Raw genomic sequence first — 21,890 nt, 5'->3', positions numbered from 1 at the left:
GCAAAATTTGTCTTTACTTGGTAGAACAACACCAAACAATGATTCTGAAGTGGTACAAGGATACAAGACAGCTTTGAGGAAAATGTATAGAGATGTGGGAGTTTCCATGGAAGTGCGTCAAGAATTTGGAGGATTTGTACAATCTACTGGTAGCTTTTCAGATCCAATAGCTATGGATGATCGAGGACATCTTGATCCTATTACTTGGTGGGGATTGCATTCATCTCTCGACTCTAGCCACCAGGTTGTTATCACAGGTTGCTAGTTCCTCATCAGCTGAGAGGAATTGGAGTACATATGGCTTCATCCATTCAGTGAAGTAAAATAGGTTGGGAGTGGCAAAGGCTGAGGATCTTGTGTATGTTCATTCCAACCTCTGTCTTCTATCACATGTTGAACCAGAGTATAAAAAAGCCCCAAGCAGGATGTGGGATGTGGAACCTGAGATCTCTGACTTGAACGTGACATTGAATGCCATGACTCACCTCAACCTACTTGAGGATATTGTTCCACCACCAGTCCAGCCTATTGATGCAACTTCCTACATTCCAGGACCCCCATCATCTATTCATGATGTAGAGTTGCAATATGTAGAAGAGAATGTAGATCCATTTGAGGATATGTAGTTAAACCTACTACACATTATGATATTAGTAGAGTGATCATGGATGAGACACTCATTTTTGTACTTAATATTATCATTTATGATATTATCTTTTTTGTATGACGGAGGATGCATCATTTCAGTGTTTCAATCTTCTTATATGTTTATAATATATATGATGGTTTTAGTTCTAAATGTTGTGATTTATAAATGGATTTGATTTTTGAACTCCAAAAGTGTTCTTTAACATTTTTAAAATATTATTATATTTTTTGTGCTTGACGTATCCTTGTCGTATCTGGATCCTGGATTTTCAAAAATCTAGCGAATCCGCATTCGGATCCGTATCTGAATCATGGTAACTTAGCCTCAATCTACTACACCTCGCTGCCAAAGAAGGCTTATAACAAACCTATGTTAAGCCCATAATTGTGTTTTGTTGCTTGAAGAGTGCCACAACACCTTGTTGGCACATGAATTAGTCCTTACGTTAGCCCAAAGTCACTGCCCAAGCTTCAGAAGGTTGTTGTTATACCAATACGGCCTCAAGAGATGATCTATTGCTTCAACCAATGCCCTAGAATTGGTCTACAAACCTAGCTGCACCTCAGGAACCTTACTTCCATTGAGGGTGGTCCATTGTCACAATTTGTCCTCCAAAGTCATGTGTTGCCACAAAAAATGTTAGAAGGAAGGTCGTTGTCTCAGATGTATTCCTTGGATGAAAATACAACCACAAAGAAGATTGTTGCTACCCAAACAAACTTCGTTGTCCTAAACAGCCTAGACAGACACGATGCCACAAAGTTGCTCCTCAAACCAAATAATTCATGTGAATCTTCCCTTGCTTGCCAAAACTAAATGAAAGATAACTCAAAAAATTATGCCAAACAAAATAGAGAGGGATTGGCTAGGGTGGAATCTTTCACGAATGAAACCAATCATAAATAAAAGGGGTCTTAAAACCCTAGGGAGTCTCAGCTCACAAAACAATAAAATCCACCAACAATGATCAAAGAGATAATTCTTCTTCTCCTATTTACAGATTCTCTTTAAGGTCTCTTCTCCTAAATTTAATTTGAGGGGCTAACAAGTGTCCCTCCACTTTGCCCCAATTTGGCTTCTTTCACAAGTTTATCCTCCAATTACCCCAATTTACCCAAGGTTACCCCAAAACATTGAATAATGGGTTTCCCCCTTTACAATTGACTATAGCCTACAAGGTTGGATAGGCTACTGCATCCTCCCTTGGGCAATTAATTAGAAGAGGACATTACAGTCCTCCCTTCCCAACATTGCTTGCCCTTAAGCAATTGCAAGTTCAGGTGCTACAAAATGTGTTCTTCTATTTTCAAGAATGAGGAACCCTCTCAAATGATCCATATTCCTTCCTCTAATCACTTCACCATCCATCTCCATTCAAAACAAGTGATGTAACAAACCCTGGCTCTTCTCCATATTCACTACGACTATGAATATTTGCAACTACAAAAACTGCCATTAAATATCTTGTGATGACCAAGCGACCAACATTGAAGTTTGGGGTGATATTGATGTTAAAGCCCCCATAACTATATAATAGAGTTGGATGAGGACCATTAAGAGCGATGTTTTTCATAGATACAATGAAGATTGGTATCTGAGTTCCATTTTTGCTAGTTATGAAAACCTATCTAGCCTCAAACCCTGTCTGCTCAAAGTCTTGAACAAATGTCTCTCTAAAAACTACTAACTCTTTTTTTTACACATATAGGTTGCATCGATAGATAATGCCATGGATAACGAAGCTGCTAAAACGAATAAGTATGTCCTTGTCTTTATGCCTCCCTGATATTCCAAAAGCTAACCCAATATCCATTAGCAAATTATGAAGCAATTTTCCATATTGTGAGAATTGTGTTTGCAAATAATGGTTTAATAGGAGTTCATTTCCATTGACACAGCGAGTTGATTCAAGCACCCCCTTCTCAGATTTCCCAATATCATTCAATTTAGAAATTTATCTATCTATCTAGCTGTCTAGTTGATCTATTGTAGATAGTGTCTTCATTTCCTCCATAACAATATTTATTATGTCTTAAACTTGGTTTCGATGAGTAACCACAAAATCTTCCTCTTCCTTAAAAATGGCATGAAGCTCCTCATTGGGATCAAAAATATCTAAATTTGATGCATTCCTAGATTTTAATCTTTTATTAATTGCACCAGTAATATCTTTCTACCTCCCATTAGCAACTACATTATTATTCATCTTTATTGCTTCTTCATCGAATTTTGATTGTATTGCCTATTAGCTTTGTCCTTCCTCCCAAATTAGAAAGGAATTTGCTTATCTTGCTCTTGTTACTCCTCAATAGTGCAAAAATCGAACCTAACAACATTATTATTGTTCATTCATGGATCTGCATAAGCAGAATATGGGTGGCTATCATCTTGACCACTTAGAGGACCATGGTCCATTGTAAAATGTCAGTAAGTCTTACCATTTGACAGTTTATGCCAGCCAAATCTATTGCAATCACTTTGAAGATCCAAGCTATTGGTTTCAAAAGTGTACTAGGAAAGCAGTGACAATGGTAGAGTCAATGGAGCAGCAGATAACCTTCTCAGTCTCCCTTTTGTCTCACAAGTCTCTAGTAGGGATTCATTTAAGAAAACTCGTTTCTCATAAAAATTCTTAACCTCCCTTGCACCTAAGTCTTCCAGTGACCAGTCGTCTGTAAAAATCATTTGCAATCACCCCATGATAATCATCTACTATCGATTGCCTATGCTTTTCGCTATCTCATTTGGTTGTAGCAGTCCTAGAGGAGTGTGTCTGTGCTTGTTCTATTGACAAGTTATGCATCCCTTTGCATGCCTCAACACATCATCCTTGAGGCCCTCCCAAAAAAACCTTTCTCTGATCTGCATGTATGTTTCAAAGAGTCCTTGGTGTCCTTCTAGTTGTGGACCATGTATGGCCTTCAAGGTCTCCTTCTAGAGTGTACATTCAGGGATCAGATATATCTTGTCCTTATAGAAAATGACCTCATCCCCTATTTTGTATCTATCATCGTGGATGAGACCGTCCATCAATTCGCAAGCAAACTTATTTTTGGAATATTCTACCAAGAGGTGGGCTTTCCAATCTCTGGTGATTTCCATGAGTCAGCATGTAGCTGGTATCCTAGAAAGTGCATCAGCCTCAACGTTATTCTTGTACTTAGTACCAAAATATTGTCGGTTGCTACCTGTTGATTTCTAATTTGTGATTAAATATTTTGTTATGCAAGCTACATCTCCATGTTTATATTTTACCAAGAGGTGGGCTTTTCAATCTCTGGTAATTTCCATGAGTGAGCATGTCGTTGGTATCCTATAAAGTGCATCAGCCTCAGCGTTATTCTTGTACATAGTACCTAAATATCGTTGGTTGCTACCTGTTGATTTCTGGTTTGTAATTAAATATTATGCTATGCAAGCTACATCTCCATGTTTATATACTGCCTCCATTTGCTTCGCTGATAGAGTTCGAGGATCACCATTGGACATACCTCTCAACACTATCTTGTTGCCATTTGAGGCCTGAAATTTCATTTTCATCACCTGATAGTTCATTGAAAAGTTTCCTATCGAGTACAACTATTGTACCCCTAACACGGCATTGGTACTTGCGAGTTCTATCACATAAAAATTATCAGTGAATGCGCAATTACCCAATGTCACGCTCAAGCGTGGGACCACTTGTGTGCATGTCCTGTTGTACCCATCAGTGGCCCTCACCTCGAAGCCCTCAAATTCTTTTGTGGGAATACCTCTTCTTTCCACAACACCTGCATAGATGAAATTGTGAGTGGCTCCACCATCGACCAAAGTTGTGATTCGTTGGCCCTGTATGACACCTCTGATCATGAAGGTATAATATTTAGGAACTCCATACAGAGAGGCAATAGTACCACCTTTGGTTCCTATACGGGGCTTCTCATCTCCTTTAGCCTCCTTAGGGGATTGTTCTTTTGTGGGACTGGCAAGCACCTTGCTTGGTGTTGGCATTGTATCATCTTCATCATCACTATCAAGCACCACTTCAATGTAGTGGATCTTCCCCTTCCCCAAAATCTATGACCGAGTTCCTTGCAAGTGAAACAGAGTTTCTTGCTCCTTAACTTGCTCTAAGTCTCCTCATCCAATCTATCCTTCTTGGTCCCATTTTTCTAAAATGGCTTCTTATCTTTGTCTTTCGAAGGGATAAGTGGTTTGGATGGAAATTTCACCTCTGGTGTTGCATCTCCCATATCTTGTGTCTTGGTGCTAGCATCATGTAAGGTGGTAGGCTTGAACGCCTTGACCCAACCATGCAGTGGTTCAGCTAAACCTTCCATGAAGAGCATGACCAACTCCGCTGAGATATGTCTATCGCTATGAGAGCTAATTGCTAGAATTCTGAGATGTAGGATTACAGTGTTTCGGTCTACTTGAGTTGTGCTAGCTCTCTAAAGAGTCTATCAGGATCCTTCCAGTCGAAACAATCTATCGATCTTTGAATGAAGTCCTCGTAAAAGGTGATGTTGTAATGTCCCAAAGTGACCAATTCATGGTACCACCATCATGTGCTTCCCCTTCCAAATGTAGTGTGACAAATTTGATAACATTTGCTTCCAACATTGGATTAAGTTGTAAGTAGGTGTCCATCTTTGTACCCAAGCCTTTGCTGAGCACTTGGATGATCCATGGAAAGAAGGAATGGATAGTTTCCCCACCTTGCGCATTAGATCATCATTTTGTTGTGCCTTGGGCCTATTTTTGTACTTGATGCTACTAAACTCATGAAAAGTCATGGCTATTCGTACATATTCTCCTAGTGTTGCATACTCATAAAAATATTTTGTAAAATTTTCATTTTGTTCGGCTGCTTCTTAGGTTGTTGGCCCCTGACTATCGAGAAATTGAGGTAGTAGAGATCTATGGTTCCTTCTAGTGGTTGCCCCTGTGTTACAAATTGTGCAAAGATATTGAAGGAACTAGGATTATGGTTGTTGCTCCCCTCTGAAAAGTTCTTGTTACCACCATTAGGCCCATTAGGGCATTATTACCTGTGATGTTTAGATTTCCCATGACTTGGGTGAAAAAATAGTTCATTTGTTATTGTCTTTGGGCTATTTGTTGCTTCCCTTGTGCTATAAGTTGGGCTATTTGTTGTTGCCCTTGGATTGTCTGTTGTTGCACCCTTGATAGCTCATTTAAGATGCCAAAAGGGTTCTCTTGTTCTTTCCTATCTTCCATAGTTGAGTTATGGTAGCCCTCTTCCTCCTAACGATTGCAATTTCGCTATCTTCTGGAAACATAGAAAGTTCATATGCTCACAAGCTGGTAGGATGCATAGTTCTGATAACATTGTAATATCCCTTAGGGAAATTTCCTTTTAGGTTTGAAAAGAGAACATAACCAAATTGCACCAGTATCATAATATTTCTTCCAAATTTGAAACAAGGATGATATTAAATGCAAAATAGTGTAGGCATGTAGTGGATTTCACTATCACACTATTATCAATAAAATATATATAAATTAATGCAAATAATGTAAACAATAATAATAATAAATAATGATTAATTAACTAGTAATTAGTTAATGAAGAGGTATGTCACTAAGGACATGACAGTTGCTGAAGGTATCTGCTTAGCTATATAAGCAGGCCCTCACCGAGTCACCCTCATTTGTAATCATCTCACTTGTATTCAAATATATATTTGTCCTACAATGCATGTCTTTGTCTTCGAAGTATTGAAGATTATTGCAAAGTACAAGAACTTTGTTCGTTACATTTGTATCAGAGCATTCCTCTAAGTATACGAACCTTGTTCGTTACATTGGTATCAGAGCCACGTTCTCTAATCCAAGTCCTTGGTTATCGAAAGTCGTCAACTTTGTTGTCATTGAAGCGTTTCGCTACAAGCTTTTGGAGGTTCTCCATTTTTTCACTATCAAGCCCTTGGTCATAAATATTAAAAATAAAAAAGAGAGAGAATATATTAGATAAAAAAGTTATTAAAAATATATATATTATAAAAAAATAGTATATATATAAAAAAAGAGGTTGAAAAGAAACAGACCATATATATAGGAAAAAGTCAATATATTATAGAAAGAAAAGAAAATTTAAAAAAAAAAAAGTTAAAAGAAAAAAAAAAAAAAAAATATATATATATATATATATATTAAAAAAAATCATATAAAAAAATGTAAATATTAAAATATATATATATATATATAATTTAAAAAACAATTGTGGCTCGCCCCCATGCCAACCATAGGCCCCACCGACAGACCAATACCCAAACATCCCTGCCAAACAAACGTCGACTAACTCCCGACGACCATCCCAACCATTGTCTGAATTTCTCGTTGTTGCCCGGATTCTACACTGTCGTCGTGGCCCATCTATCCCACCATTGCACAACGCAGCCGATCTTCTCGATTAACTACCACCTAATCGTCTTGACTGCAACCATTGCAATTTTCCCTCGCTGTCGAATACCAAATGCCACAACAATAAACTATCACCCGCTTCATGCAACCACCAAGCATGTTGATTAGTCACACCTTTGCTCTACCACAACCGCCAAACTACCCGCCACCGACCATAATGATATCCATCGCCAACCACCGTCCGTCCACAGTTCCAACTATCAATACACTACAATTTTCATTTTTTTGTCAATTCATTTGTAAAACTGTCATTAAAGTCGATAAAATCACATTCATGCATTCATATAATCACGTGTCTAATAATCCATCGATCACGTCCATACAATAACAAGTTGTGTTGGTATGAATTGCATGAAGTATTAATTTGTTTTTGGCTAAACAATTTGTGTTCCTATCATATCGTACAGTCGCAGGAAAATAAACCCCTTACTAGGTTAAATTAATTATAAAGATTAAAATATATATATATATATATATATATATATATATATATATATATTTGGAATTAACTTAAGAACAATATTATTTAAAAAGAATAAGGGACCAATTCTTAGTGAGAAAAGTTGGTTTTATAAAAAAGACTAGTTGGGAAAAGAAACACAAGAAATTCTCAAAGTTCATATATAAGGACATTATATATATATACGAAGTTTTGAAGAATAAAGTATATATTAAATAACCAGAGAGATATAATAATCTACATAAAAGAAAAAGTATTAATATTAAAAAAGGGATTAGAAGATCTTTTATAAAGAAAATGATATTTTTTTAATTTTTTTCGAAGAGAGAAGACAAGGTGAAGCACATGAGGGTGTGATTAATGATCACTCTCCTTGAAATCTAACATATATGTTGCTTCCGGTCCTACAGAGGTTGTGGCTCTGATGACTGCAAGGTCACCGTTTTAGAAACTAAAAAGACTAGACTTCTCAAGAGAAGACACAAAGGTGTTATTATCTTTCTTTCAACCCAACTTATGCTTGGGGGTTGATTATTAAATTCAAGATTAACCGAGAATGCTGAATGCAAAGAGAATTTATGAGGAGTTTTAGTGAAGCGAGATGTTAAAGACTCAAAGCACTTAGATTACGATTTATTCTGAGTTAAACGCTAAGTACTTAAGCGAAAATTTAAAGAAAAATCCCAATTATGCAGATGCTCAAAATACTCAATTTCAAGAATCGAAAGATATAAAATTTTCCACAAGTCCACGATAAAGTACTCAAGAAAAATGTTGATCACAATTACTCGAAAAACTCTCAAAACTAATTCAAGAAATATCCAACAATTTAAGTAAATAAATCCAAACTTAGAATTAATTTCCCTTTTAGATAGTGAGTGATCTCAATAAATATCAAACATTAAAATCAATGATCTCAAAACTTAGCTGAAGCATGCAGATAATGAAAGCCTAAGCACTTAAATTTCAACAACTTAATATTCAAGATAACAAAGAAATTTAGATGCTAATTAATGCCAATTTACTGAACAAAACACCTCTTCAAATAATTCTGGAACTTATTAATTTTTCTAATGTTTCACATCCAAAAAGATAAATATATATATATATATATATCATCTTCTATAGTCAAACTCAAAAAAAAAAATTAAAAATTTATGTTTGCCTTGACTATATAAAAAATTTAAATTTTTTACCCTCAAAAATTTTAGAGATTTAAGGCCCCAAAACCTCTATCACAAAAAACTCAAAAAAAAAGGAACTTCAGATTAAAATTTGTGTCACACATTAGAGATAACAACAACAACAAAAAGATGAAGTTATTTTTGTTATTTGTGATAATGGTCATAAAATAAAAATAAAAATGATTTTTTTATTGACCAACGCATCAAAAGATTAATGTGATAAATGTAAAGGAAAGAGAAATAATTAATTTAATTTTTAAAGGGCCAAAGGCCACTTCAAAAATTAAATGAGATAATGCTTCAAAAGTCCAAGGCGTGAGGGAGAGCAATGGAGTTGTCGGCCGAGGAAGGAGGGACGAGGGAGCAACAGGTCTAAGGATGAGAAGGGACGCAGGTTGAGGAAACACAATGCAGAGAAAAGGGCTGGAAGAAATTCGCACGTAGAAGGGAGGGTTGTGACAAGGTAGGAGCTAGGGTATGCAGAAGAGAACAAGGAAGAGCTCACGTCTTGAGAGACAAGAGATGCATGAAGGAGAAGGAGGGAGCAGGAAACGAGGGAAAAGGGTAACAAAACGTGATGCAGAAAGGAGAAGGGACGCAGGCTAGGAAAGGAGAAGGGATGTGGGCCAGGAAAGGAGAAGGGATGTGGGCTAGGAAAGGAGAAGGGACTGCAAGCTGGTAGAGGAGAAAGGAAGAGTAGTACGCAAAGGAAAAGAACATGAGGGTTAGGAAAAAAACGCTAAGGAATGAGAGCCATGAGGGGATAAGGGACTTTGATGAGAGAAGGAGGGCTTTCAAAAATGCAATGGAGCAAAGGTTTCCGAAGTCGAGGGAGCAGCAGATAAGAGGGAGGAGAAAATGGTGGACCTAGGGCCCCAAAAATTTTAAAAACAAAAAAAATTGCCCAAAAATTATATCTCAAACTGATGTATTTGGACTTCAAATTGTTCTCAGAATTTACTATGAAAACCTTAGATCTGAACCTTCAAATCATTGATTTCGTCATTCTTTTGTATCCCTACAGCCAAAAATTTGAGGCTAGATCTTGCCCACTGGGGCCTAGATGTTGATTTGGGGTAGCATCGGATGTACTCTAAGCCTCAAATTTTGCCGGGAGGCTTGGGCACGGGTATTCCAAAGAACCCAGAAAGCATTTTGGAAAATTCAACCCATAAGTGATTTTATTAAAATCATTAATATTTTTAATAGGGTTCCTAAGTCTAAACTTAGGAAAATTAAAATATTAATGGTTATTAATCTAATCAGGAGTGAAACTTCTAGAAAAAGCCACGGATCAAACCAAAACGATCTGAGCCTTTGAATATGTTTTAATCTAGGTCGTTGGTTGTCCAACAAGGAGATATAAGAAGGGGCTTGAGGGTCATTTGGAAAACACACAGAGAGAAAGAAAATCGATTTTCTGAAGTGAGAAGTTCCCAGGAGGAAAAATCAATTGAAGAAATCTCTTGCAGTTGAAGGGCAGTGATAGCAGCTTCCGGAGAGAGAGATTCTCAGTGGGAGATACATCAGTAGAGAGAGGCAGTGAATGATCCAGAAGGCTTGATGCAGAGCTAGAAGGGCCACGCAGAACCAGCGCAGAGGGAGAGAGAGGAGTCTGAAATCTGCAGATGAATTCGATTTTCAGAAGCCAGACACCAGGGTGTGAGACCGAGAGGCAGAATTCAAATCTCCTGGGCAATAGATAGACCAACCAAAGAAGTGACGCAACACCCAGAGAGCTTGACGCTAGGCTGACGCTAGCACTACGCAGAGGTAGCGCAGAGGCAGCCAGAAAAGTCGGGGGCAGTCATTTTGGGGCTGGACTAGCCAGGATTTCTCAGTGATTGTGTGAGATAAAACTCACAAAGCTTCTGCCAGCATTTCTCTTTGTAACTGAACAACCCTGTGAGGTATTCAGTGATGTATTCAGATTTTGCTATTGCTTAATAATAATAAACCCTCAGAGCGGTTGCACCGGTTTTCCCGCATTGGGTTTTTCCAAGGACCTTTTGTCTAAAAATAACTATGTCCTATGTGTTTCTATTTTCCTTGTTCAATTTCCATGTTTCAGAATCATAATTAATTTGGTGTAGGTTGCTTCAGTAATTTACTTCAATGTTTCAAGAAGAAATCTGAAATAAGCTTGTAACAGAATTTACAATCTAGGTGAAGTAGATTCAGCTGGTTATGGTAAGATTCTTGCGATTGTTAGATCTAGGAATTTTTACATGGTATCGGAGTTGTTGATGTGAAACAAGGAAGAGCAGATCTAGCACTGAAGCAAGGGCCAACTTGCTACAGCAAGCAGCAGTTCGAATCCCCTAAGGGATAGAGCAGTTCTAGCCATGAGGGCTATATTTTCGTGGATCTCTCTCTCTGAGTGAGCCAACAGAGAGGTAAGACTGCCAGATAGAAAACTTGCCAAGGTAGAGGGAGTTACGCATAGCCATGCAGATCTAGAGGGATGAAGTTTCTACAAACTGAGTGCTAGGCAGAAAAGCCCTCGGAAGGAAGAAGCAAATTGCATAGTGAGGGAATACTTCCTCAGTGATTTCTTGCCGAGGAAATCAGTATTTCTCATTTGTTGAGCAGCAGAGGAGCAGCAGCTTACCAGCTCCATCAGGGAGTGCATAAGCTAGCCTAGAAGCTACGCAGTAGGGAGAAAGAGGGAATTGTTCGACATTTTTTGGAGGATATGGTAACCAGTGGATTGAGGGATCAAGACAGGTTGGACGGGGCTTCCAACTATGCCATCTGGAAGGCTAGGATGACTTTCCTTCTAGATGGGCATGCCCTCAAGACGTATGTTGATAATGTAGTAGTTATCCCGGCGAATGCAGATCCGCTGAAGAAGTACAAAGCTGAGATGGCTAAGGAGAAGAGGATGATCCTGAATGGAGTCAAGGATCACGTGGTGTGCCACATTGCAAGCAAAGGAATCGCTAAGGAGATGTGAGATGCCCTGGCCACATTGTATCAAGGATCTTCCGAGCAGCAGAAGCTGAGATCTGCTCAAATGAAGAAGGGAGAACATGTGGATCCGTTCCTCACAAAACTAAAGGAGACCCATGATGAGTTGTCAACTGCAGGCATACACCTCAGGATTCGAAGTTAGTGAGACTGGCTCTAAATTCCGCCTCGGATGAGTGGCAAATCTTTGTCCAGAGTATCCTGGGCAAAGCAGCATTACCAAATTGGGACGCGATGTGGGCAACTTTGAAACAAGAAGAGCTGAGAAGAGACTTACTCAAGGTCAAACTTGACGGGAGCAGCAGCAGCAGTGGGTCGAAGCCCAAAGTAGAGGAGGAGGATAATGCAGCCCTTGCATCGAAGGGATAGCAGGGGCAATAGAGACAAAAGAATGATGTCTCCAAGGTGAAGTGCTTCAAATGTGGCGAGATGGGCCACTATGCATCCCAGTGTCCTTTCAAGAAAAAGGACAAGTATGAGAACTATGATCCTAAGGTTGCAGTCGCAAAGATCAAACAAGAGGAGGAGTTCGCCATGACAGCCAAGATACCTCCAAGAGGGAGATGGGCTGATATAGAACTGTAGTTCGATCGAGTTACAGATGGGAAAGATCCTTGAGGAACCCACCTCTTGGATCATCACCTTGCTACAAGAGCCCATGATCAGTAGTAGCGGGATGGTGGAGCTTCAGTTGGTGCCATGGAGTGTTGATTCGACAGATCCAGTGGTTGGTAGCGCCAGAATGTGAGTAGCGTAGAGTAGAAAGGCAGTAGTGCAAGGAGGCACAGTGCAAAGCTTCAGCAGCACAGTGGCTTCAGAAGAGAGCGTGGGACTAACAGCAGTCAAGATTTCAGCACCAAGGTGTATCCACTGGATACTTGTCCAGTTTTGGGTGTTTTGAGTTCCTTTTCTCAACAACTGAGTTACAGTACGGATGCAGTGCTAGCAGCATATCAGATGCGGCGTTTGAGAGGGAGTTGCAGTAAAGATGTAGCATTGGCAGTGGCAGTGTCAAAGACAACAGTATAGTAGCAGCAGCAGCGCAGTAGTTGGTGCACAGCATGTCAAACATCAGCAGCGCAAAGAACGATGCTTCAGAGTCAGAGCAGCATGCAATAGCAATGTATTGCTAGAGCACATTCCTTGCTAAGAGGGAGTGTTGATTTGGGGTAGCATCAAATATGCTCTAAGCCTCAAATTTTGCAAGGAGGCTTGGGCACAGGTATTCCAAAGAACCCAGAAAGCATTTTGGCAAATTCCACCCAGAAGTGATTTTATTAAAATAATTAATATTTTTAATATGGTTCCTAAGTCTAAACTTAGCAAAATTAAAATATTAATGGGTATTAATCTAATCAATGGTGAAACTTCTAGAAAAAGCCACGGATCAAGCCAAAACGATCTAAGCTTTTGATTATGTTTTAATCTAGGCCGTTGGTTGTCCAACAGGAAGATATAAGGAAGGGCACGAGGGTCATTTGGAAAACACATAGAGAGATAGAGAAAATCGATTTTTTGAAGTGACATGTTCTCAAGAGGAAAAATCAATTGAAGAAATATCTTGCAGTTGAGGGGCAAGGATAGCAGCTTCCGGAGAGAGATTCTCACCCTGAGATACATCAGTAGAAAGAAGCAATGAGTGATCCAAAAGCCTTGACGCAGAGGCTAACACAGGGCCAGAAGGGTCACGCAGAACCAGCGCAAAGGGAGAGAGAGGAGTCTAAAATCTGCAGAGGAATTCGATTTTCAGAAGCCGGAAGTCAGGGTGTGAGACCAGGAGGCAGAAATCGAATCTCCTGGGTAGCAGATAGACCAGCCAGAGAAGTGACGCAGCAACCAGAGAGCTTGATGCTAGGCTGACGCAGGCACTGTGCAGAGGTAGCCAGAAAAGCCGAGGAGCAGTCAATTTGGGGTTGGATCAGCGAAGATTTCTTAGTGATTGTGTGAGGTAAAACTCGCAAAGCTTCTGCCAGTATTTCTCTCTGTAACTGAATGACCTTGTGAGGTAGTCAATGATGTATTCAAATTTTGCTACTGCTTAATAATAATAAACCCTCAGAGTTGTTGCACTGATTTTCCCACATTGGGTTTTTCCTGGGACTTTTGTCGAAAAATAATTTTGTCCTACGTGTTTCTATATTCCTTGCTCAGTTTCCATGTTTCGGAATCATAATTAATCTGGTGTAGGTTGCTTCAGTAATTTACTTCAATGTTTCAAAAAGAAATCTGAAATAAGCTTGTAACAGAATTTACAATCCAGGTGAAGTAGATTCGGTTGGTTGCAGTAAGGTTCTTGAGATTGTTAGATCTAGGAATTTTCACAGTAGATCTGCCTCAAAACCCCGAATTTTCCTTGACAATCTTCGGATATGAATCTGCACAAAACAAAAATAAAATCCGAGATCCTACATATATACAAAAAAAATAAATTGAAACCCAAATCCCAACTTAAAAAATAAAATTTAAAATTTCTAAAGATTTACACAATTAACTTTACAGATCTATCAGATCTGTGGAGTATGAATCCAACTTCGCTGCCATATCTGTAGATTTCAGGCTCTTGCTAGCCAAATCTAACTATTTAGCAGAATTTATTAAAGATAAATAAAAAATTTAATTTAGGTACTAACCTAGAAAACCCCTGTAAAAATAAATTTGTTAGATAATCTTAGGATTTTAATCAGAAAGGCTCTCCAGATCATGTCTCGGGAGTCGGTTGGTCCAATCGAGGACTTCCCCAAACACTCAATTTCTGAATACGAGTGATTTCTACACACTTGGAATTTAAGCTATTAAACCAATAGAGATACAAAATAGAGATTAAATTTTCAAAGATTAGAGGTGTCTGCTAATCAAATCGAATTGTAATGCTACCTTAAACCCAATAATCTAAGCAAGATACCTGTGCAATAGATTACTCTATGAAATCCATTAACGAGCAACTTATCAAATAAGATCAGCATAATATTAAGAACAATATTACCATAACACACCGGAGAGGAAAACTACTATCAAATAAAACCCCAAAGACTTTGTGTTGTACGTTGTATTATTCCAAAAAAAATATTACAAGAGAGCTTCAAAAGCTAGTACACGACTCAATCATCGGATCCTTTCGAATGACAAATGACTTCTAATTTATAAATTAATTCTCCAACGACTAGTTGGCTTGATCCCCATTAAAATAATCCCGACCATTCAAAAAGATTTAATTATCTTTTAATCTCCTCCGTCGAAATTATTTTATTTTTTGAGTAAATTCGAATTTTTCATTTAATTGAATTTTAATGGACTCATAATTAATTATTTTGAGTTGATTTCCTCAAAAAAATTGACTTTGACTTAACTACCAAGGTCCAACAGTCCAAAATCTCTTGAAATTTTCAACATTCCCTTGCCCGCGAACCTCCAAAAATTAATTCTTCTAGACTCCACGAATTTTAAAATTTAGAGATTTAATTTTTTCTAGGACTTCAAATTAATTAAATTTTTGGCTTTGGATATTAATTTATTTTTGCCAGGAAATTTAATTAATGGACTCATGGGGGGATTAATAATTTTCCCAACCCACAAATAATTTGGCCATGGTGTCTAGATATGAGGGACAATGCACTAAAAAAATTTTACATCAAGATATTACAATTTAATATATGAAGGGGGAACACCCGTTCGTTATAGACCCTCAATTATTTACCCAATTCTGTAGCTCAAATATGATCTAGTAGACCAAATAATTTGTAATAAAGCAATTTAGCCAATTAGCTTAAATTACTTCCAAATTACTTCTACAGAGACTCGACTAGAACACTAGGACTCATCTAAGATCTTGACAACAAAATCCACCCTAGCTTTGGGGTGAGACTGGAGGGAAAAACTTTGTCGATCATCCACGTTTAAAAACACACATGAATCGGTGACATGAAAAACCTCCTAAGATAGAAATCATCACCAAAAAGGTAGGATTACCTAGGTTGTTACATACATAGATGGTCTTACTAGAATCATTTACATTAAAAATTTGCAAAACGGGTTTACAACTTTTACAAAATGTTGATTGAAAATGATGATGAAATCTGGATAATCTTCACTACTCGAGCATGATGGAATTGTTACCACTCAAACCAGTAGGGGACCTAAAAGGGGTTCCTAAGAGAGCAACTGCTAGGATAAGGACAATTGTGGAGGCTTAGCCCACTCTCACCATAGCTAAGTCTCTATGTTCTTTACGGACTTTCACCGATGGGAGGAGTCTCGGTAGTGTAGCGATCACTTGTAAACTAAGTCACAAGACAAGTCCTCCAAGGTCCCGTGTCCCGTATTTTACGTACTGGACACGAAAATGGCCCTAATACGTGTCAAATACGGTTTTTATCGTGTCCTGTAAAATGGAATACGTATTCGCCGATTTTCGTCGTGTCCAGAATTTGGAAAACGCGTATTTCGTTGGTAGAAAAGGTTGCCTGCATAAGCTGCAATTTTTTTTGAAAGAAACAAATAATTTTTGAGTGGGGCAGCTTAATGATCAAGTCTAGGCCCTAGTATTGATATGCTATTCATGGTAATGTTAAATTCTTAAAGTAAAAGTGACGTTCTCCTTAATCTTCATTTTCATCCTTTTACTTAAATTTTTAACATTACCATCAAATGACTCAGGATGTTTGAGAGTGGATCTGGCCTCATTGGATTTCATATGGAGAAAGTAGAATTTTAGATTTCATTCAAAATGTAGCAGACTTATCAGTTTTTCAGGATTTCAAGATTGGGAGATTGTAATGTTTCCAGGTGACACCACCTGCCCGGACTACCCCTGCCACCAGTAGAGGATGTGGTCTACCTCCTATAGCTCCTACTTCTAGTTCTTCAGCTTCTAGAGCATAGCAAACTCCACTGCCAACTCCACCAGCACCAGCGTCTACATCTAGATGGAAAGGGAAAGCTGTGGCATTTTCTCGCAAGAGGGGCAGAGGAAATCAATAGGATTAGACTTTATTTATTTTCTTATGTGCTTGTAAGTTGTACATGAACAATGAACATTGAATATTCAAGAATCAAGACCAAGCATATCACATTCTAATTTCTAAATAGTAAATTTTGATTCTATTTATTTTTTTAAAGTGAACTATGAACTTTGAGAAGTAATTATATTTTAATTTGATTAGATAAGCTGCAACCTGCAATTTAATATGGATAAAAAACTATATTTCGGTATCTAAATATATATAAAACGTGTCCCCATGTCCTGTTTCCAGGTCGTTGTGTTTCGTATTGAATACTCGTATTTACGTGTCCTCCGTGTCTCGTGTCCTCGTGTCATGTGACTTAGCTTGTAAAGTATATCTCAATGGATAGGTGGAATGTAACCCTGGAAACCCTTTCCCAAGGATGGGGTGAAGAATGGAACATGCTTGCTCTTTAAGCAAGGGACTTGGTCCTCCAGGGGTAAGGGGTGAGGATTGGAGGGTTGAGGGAGAAGGAATAGGCTTATAGACGAGGTTCTCAATCCCTATAATCCTTGGGAAAATTGGATTCCCAAATGGTAGCAATTGATAAATAAGTGCAATGGAGTAGGGAATGAGAGGGGTAATTCTGGGCCACATATTGGGGCATAGGGGTAGCTAGATAAGGGGAAGCCCACACCTGGGTATGTAATGTGTAGGAGGGAGAAATCGTGGTACATGAAGTGACCCAACCTTGAATTTTTTTTACCCTTTTTATATGCCTTTTGCCTTTTATGAATTTTCCTTAGTTAACTGCTCAGGGCTCAAAGGGCAAGAGCATGATGTGTAAGATATAGCAGCAACTACCCCCTTTAAGGTAGGGCAGTTCATTTCCCTCTAGGGGTCAGGACAATCATGGGTTCCTGTATGACAAAGGAGGCTCAAGTAGGGCCTATGGAACCAGGGTGATGACCATGGATCGGGGTAGATCTCATTTATTGGCTTTTGCCTGCGTGCTAATTATTTTGTCCCAGCCACTTTTGCATTTTGTTGTACAATTTCCTCTTAAATGTGGCCACTTATGCTTTTTTCTTTTTCTTTTAACTGCTTCAACCTCAAGGGCATCATTCGAGGCCTAACGCAAGGTGGGGGCGAGGGGATAGGGACGCTGGCCCTATGTGGACCCAGAATGCAAATGTGGACCCAGGTGGGAGAAATGATGAATGGGGTATAGTGAGTGGAAAGGGAGTAATATATGCGGATAAAGGAGTGGGACCACGCACCCAAAGTCGAGGTTTCCCAAGTAGTACCACCCTAGAACCAAATGGTCAATAAAGGAGATCCCACGGGACTAAGATCCAACGGTAACATCCAAAAGAGATCGAGGGGACAAGAGCACAAACTAAGCCCACCCTTTCCGCCAAAACCCCCATCAATCCATACCCAGAAGTATCCATGATAAGTAAACCCAATACTCAATTACCAAATGACAAGACATGCCTTTAGATTCGAGAGGTCCACCTTCAAACATACGATTAGTACAGGTGGGTGAGGGACCACATGGCTGGCTCAGGTGGAAAAGAAATAGCACAACAAGCTAGTAGGAGGCTGCAAGGGGTTGTTGGCTGCCAGTTAAGGTTCATCATCGAGAAAAAATTCTCCTGGTGATATCACCCACGAAGTGGTGGGTAATAGGAATCTTCTTGCGAGAATGTACATTGCTATAGGGTTGTTGACGCGGAGTGGTAAACACTACCCAAATACACTTTACTGCCCTAAACTGCCTTAGACAAACGCAGTGCCACAAAGTTGCTCCTCAAACCAAAAAATTCACAGAAATCTCCCCTTGCTTGCCAAAACCAGATGAAAGATGCCTCAGAAAATTATGCCAAACAAAATAGTGAGAGTGATTGGCTAGGTTGGAATCTTTCACCACCAAAACCAATCCAAAATAAAGGGGTCTTAAAACTCTCAAGACCCTCAGCTCACAAAATCGAAATATCCACCAACCATGATTAGGGAAATGATTCTCCTCTCTTATTTATAGATACCCTTCAGGGTCTCTTTTCCTGAATTTAATTTGAGGGGCTAACAAATTTCCCTCCACTTTGCCCCAATTTGGCTTCTTTCACAAGTTTTTCCTCTAATTAAACCATTTACCCAATGTTAAACCAAAACATTGAATAATGGGTTTCCCCATTTATAATTGACTACAGCCTACAAGGTTGGATAGGCTACTTCATTCTCCCTTGCGAAATTAATTAGGAGAGGACATTACACCACCTTATTATCTAAAAGAAATTGGTCAATATGAATGTAGTAATGGGGTATCGGGGTTTTCCTTAACAAAATCTTGTTATAAAGAATGCCATCGATCAACAAAATTATCCACTTTATTCTATAGGCATCCAAAAGTACAAACGAGAGAGCACAAGGACTATAGAGGATCACATTGCCTCACACCTTGCAACCACACTCACACATGCACATTATTAAAGAAACAAAAAGAACACACACACACACACATAGAAGGCAAGCAAGTCAACATAAAATGCTTCATACTCAAACTCTAACAGTAATTGGGGATTATCTATCATATTCAAAGTCTCACATTAGAGAAAAAACATGCTCAGCACCAAGGTTCCCATGCAGCCAAGGGTACACATCATCAATGTCTCTTGACATGCATTACGACATTATCCATGCAGCTAAGATCACACATCATCAATGTCTCCTGACATGCATTACTACATTATACATGGAACTAAGATCACACATCATCAATGTCTCTTGACATGCATTACCACATTATACATGCAGCTAAGATCACACATGGTACCTTGCTCATTAACTTATGGCTACACAAGTCCAAATATTCATCACCATTCATATTTTAAAACTGAAGAAAAGTGACTAACAATATCGGTCACTGTCCCCCAAAGCTTATAATTAACTCAAAGGCATTAATACCACAATGCAGCCAATATGTACTTAATAAAGCTATTGACTCCCAAGAGGTGGTCGTGGTAATCCTCTGAAAGATATTGTGCTCCAACATATCATCACCAAAAAGAATTCAATACCTATCTTGACTCCCAAATTATCAATGTGGTATAATCAATAAAAATTATATACCAGTATCAAGACACGAGACACGGACAATACAATTTTATCATCACCAATTAAGGCCATAACTAAGGCAGAAAGCTCATGATGATGAACTTGTGAAAGAAAGTCTTTCCATCTTATGTTGGAGAAAAATAAATATGCTCTTGTAAAATCACTATATTCAGAAGTAAAAGCACATACCGTCAAAACAGTCTCTAAAGCAGATTTCTGTGTAACAGGATGTAAATCTGTGGGAATCTGCATCAAATACGATGAAAATAATGTATAAGAAAAAGTATCAATGACATGACAAATATGACGAAATTTACGTAGAAAAACATAAATGTTAAGTGGAAGCTCTTTCAATTTTTGCCACAATATAAAGAATGCATGATCACTAATACATTTATTGCCCTAACTTCTGTTATCCAAATTACTCAAGTATGACATCCTATAAAAGAAAATATTTTAATAAAGCAATTAACAACAAAGCAAGAAAGATGGTAACGGTAAAAGAAATGCACTAGGCTATTCTAAAGAGGCTTTTAACAAAATCATAAAATATGCTCTAATGTACATAACTATCGTTAACACAGAAGTACAACAATAAATATTGGAATATTATATCTAACAGTAGCAAGTATCATAAAGCCAATTTACTTTGTACATTTCAACTCTTCAAAAACACACTTTTAATCAATAAGATTTTATAAAGTGCAACAAAGCCGCTAGAAGGCAACAGTTTGATTGGCTGACAAAAAGCCTTTTTTATAGGTAGATTCATTTACTCAATTACGTAGACTCATTTACTCTGACTCAATTGATTTTCATTGGACAGAAGTTTATCTAACAATATATAGATAATATTTTCTTCCATAGTTTTGACTTTGATACCCAAAATGCTACAACACAAAACTAAAATGAAATGCACATCCATCAAAGAAATTTAGCTGTGAATCAACATTTTTACTCAGTGGTATGCTCAAGAAAACAATGCATAGTTAATAAAATACTAACAATAAAAGTAATGAACCAGAATAATCTATAAAGGGTTTTAACAAAATGATTAAATATTGCTCTATCATACAGATGGTTAGTAGAAATCGTAGCAGTAACATAGGAGTACAAATATGATTTGGTATGGAAAAACCGTGTAATGAATAAAACTTAGTGCAGTTCCATTTCAGAAGTAAACATCTTGTAAAATCAAAAAAACACATTTTATTTCAAATTTTAGAAAATTTATAAATATACATAAACCATTCAGGCTTTAGAAGTAGCATTTATTCTTTGATTAATCGCTTCACCCATCACCCTCTAATATCTTATTTTATATTTTCAAATTTCTGTAAATTCAGAGTATGAACAGTACACATGACCCGTTCTAATTGCAAGGATAATAGTGTTGCCAACATCGCGATAATATCGCAAAATTACGAATTTTTTCCACTAAGCCGATATTATCACTAATAAATGTTGCAACATTGTTAGATGGTGATATTATCGTGATAATATCATATATATCGCAATAACATCACGTGATGATCGACAATATCACCTGCCCATGGACCATGGCAATTTAAGTCACTTTTTTGGGGTGTTTCTGGCTCATTTTGTATTGTTTTAATTTTGCCAATATTTCATGATAGTTGGGAATATTTACAACATTTCCCCTTTCCAGACCCTTGGCGATATATTCATCGACACAATGCTAGCAACATTGGTTAATTTTAAAGGATGGAAATTAATCTTAAAAAGTAGAAACCTTGGTGAATCTTACTATCCCTAATATGCAAATTGTAAATATATTCTAATTGCTAAGGATTTTATATAGTTTCTATAAAAATTCGACGATTTTTACAGTAAACTAATTCTATCCTGTAGAACTTGGGTGAATCGTTTTTGGAAAAAATGGAAATTGGCAAATAGTTTCCAAAGAAAAAGCACGGAAAATTAGGCCATGGGTGAAATTTAAGCCTTTCTTGCATAGATAGATAACCAACTAGTACGTTAGGTTTCTACACTAATGCGGCTAGAATTTTAATCTTCTACATGTAATCGAATTCCTCTTTACTAGTACCATCCCTTGTGTTCCGTGTTCATTCATTAGATTGACCAAGTAACATAAACCATACACTAAAGTAAAAGGATAATAC

General features: G+C 37.9%; 1 protein-coding gene across 2 annotated transcripts in view; it reads right to left on the bottom strand.

Annotated features, from left to right (window-relative positions):
* The window catches only part of LOC149237885 (DNA gyrase subunit B, chloroplastic/mitochondrial-like), a 135,692-nt gene that overhangs the window by 40,032 nt on the left and 73,770 nt on the right, over nucleotides 1–21,890 (bottom strand). For both annotated transcript variants that reach the window (XM_089366881.1, XM_089366882.1), the window contains exon 5: nucleotides 19,936–19,992. In XM_089366881.1, coding sequence (XP_089223007.1) covers nucleotides 19,936–19,992 — 57 coding nt within the window. The remainder of the gene's footprint in view (nucleotides 1–19,935; nucleotides 19,993–21,890) is intronic.

The sequence above is a fragment of the Pinus tabuliformis genome, chromosome 8, assembly GCF_031772625.1.
Source record: "Pinus tabuliformis cultivar Carrire ecotype Pingquan chromosome 8, CPIR1, whole genome shotgun sequence".
NCBI classification, from domain to species: Eukaryota; Viridiplantae; Streptophyta; class Pinopsida; order Pinales; family Pinaceae; genus Pinus; species Pinus tabuliformis.
Note: the sequence above shows the minus strand (reverse complement) of the source record. Positions and strands in the feature narration are given on the sequence as shown.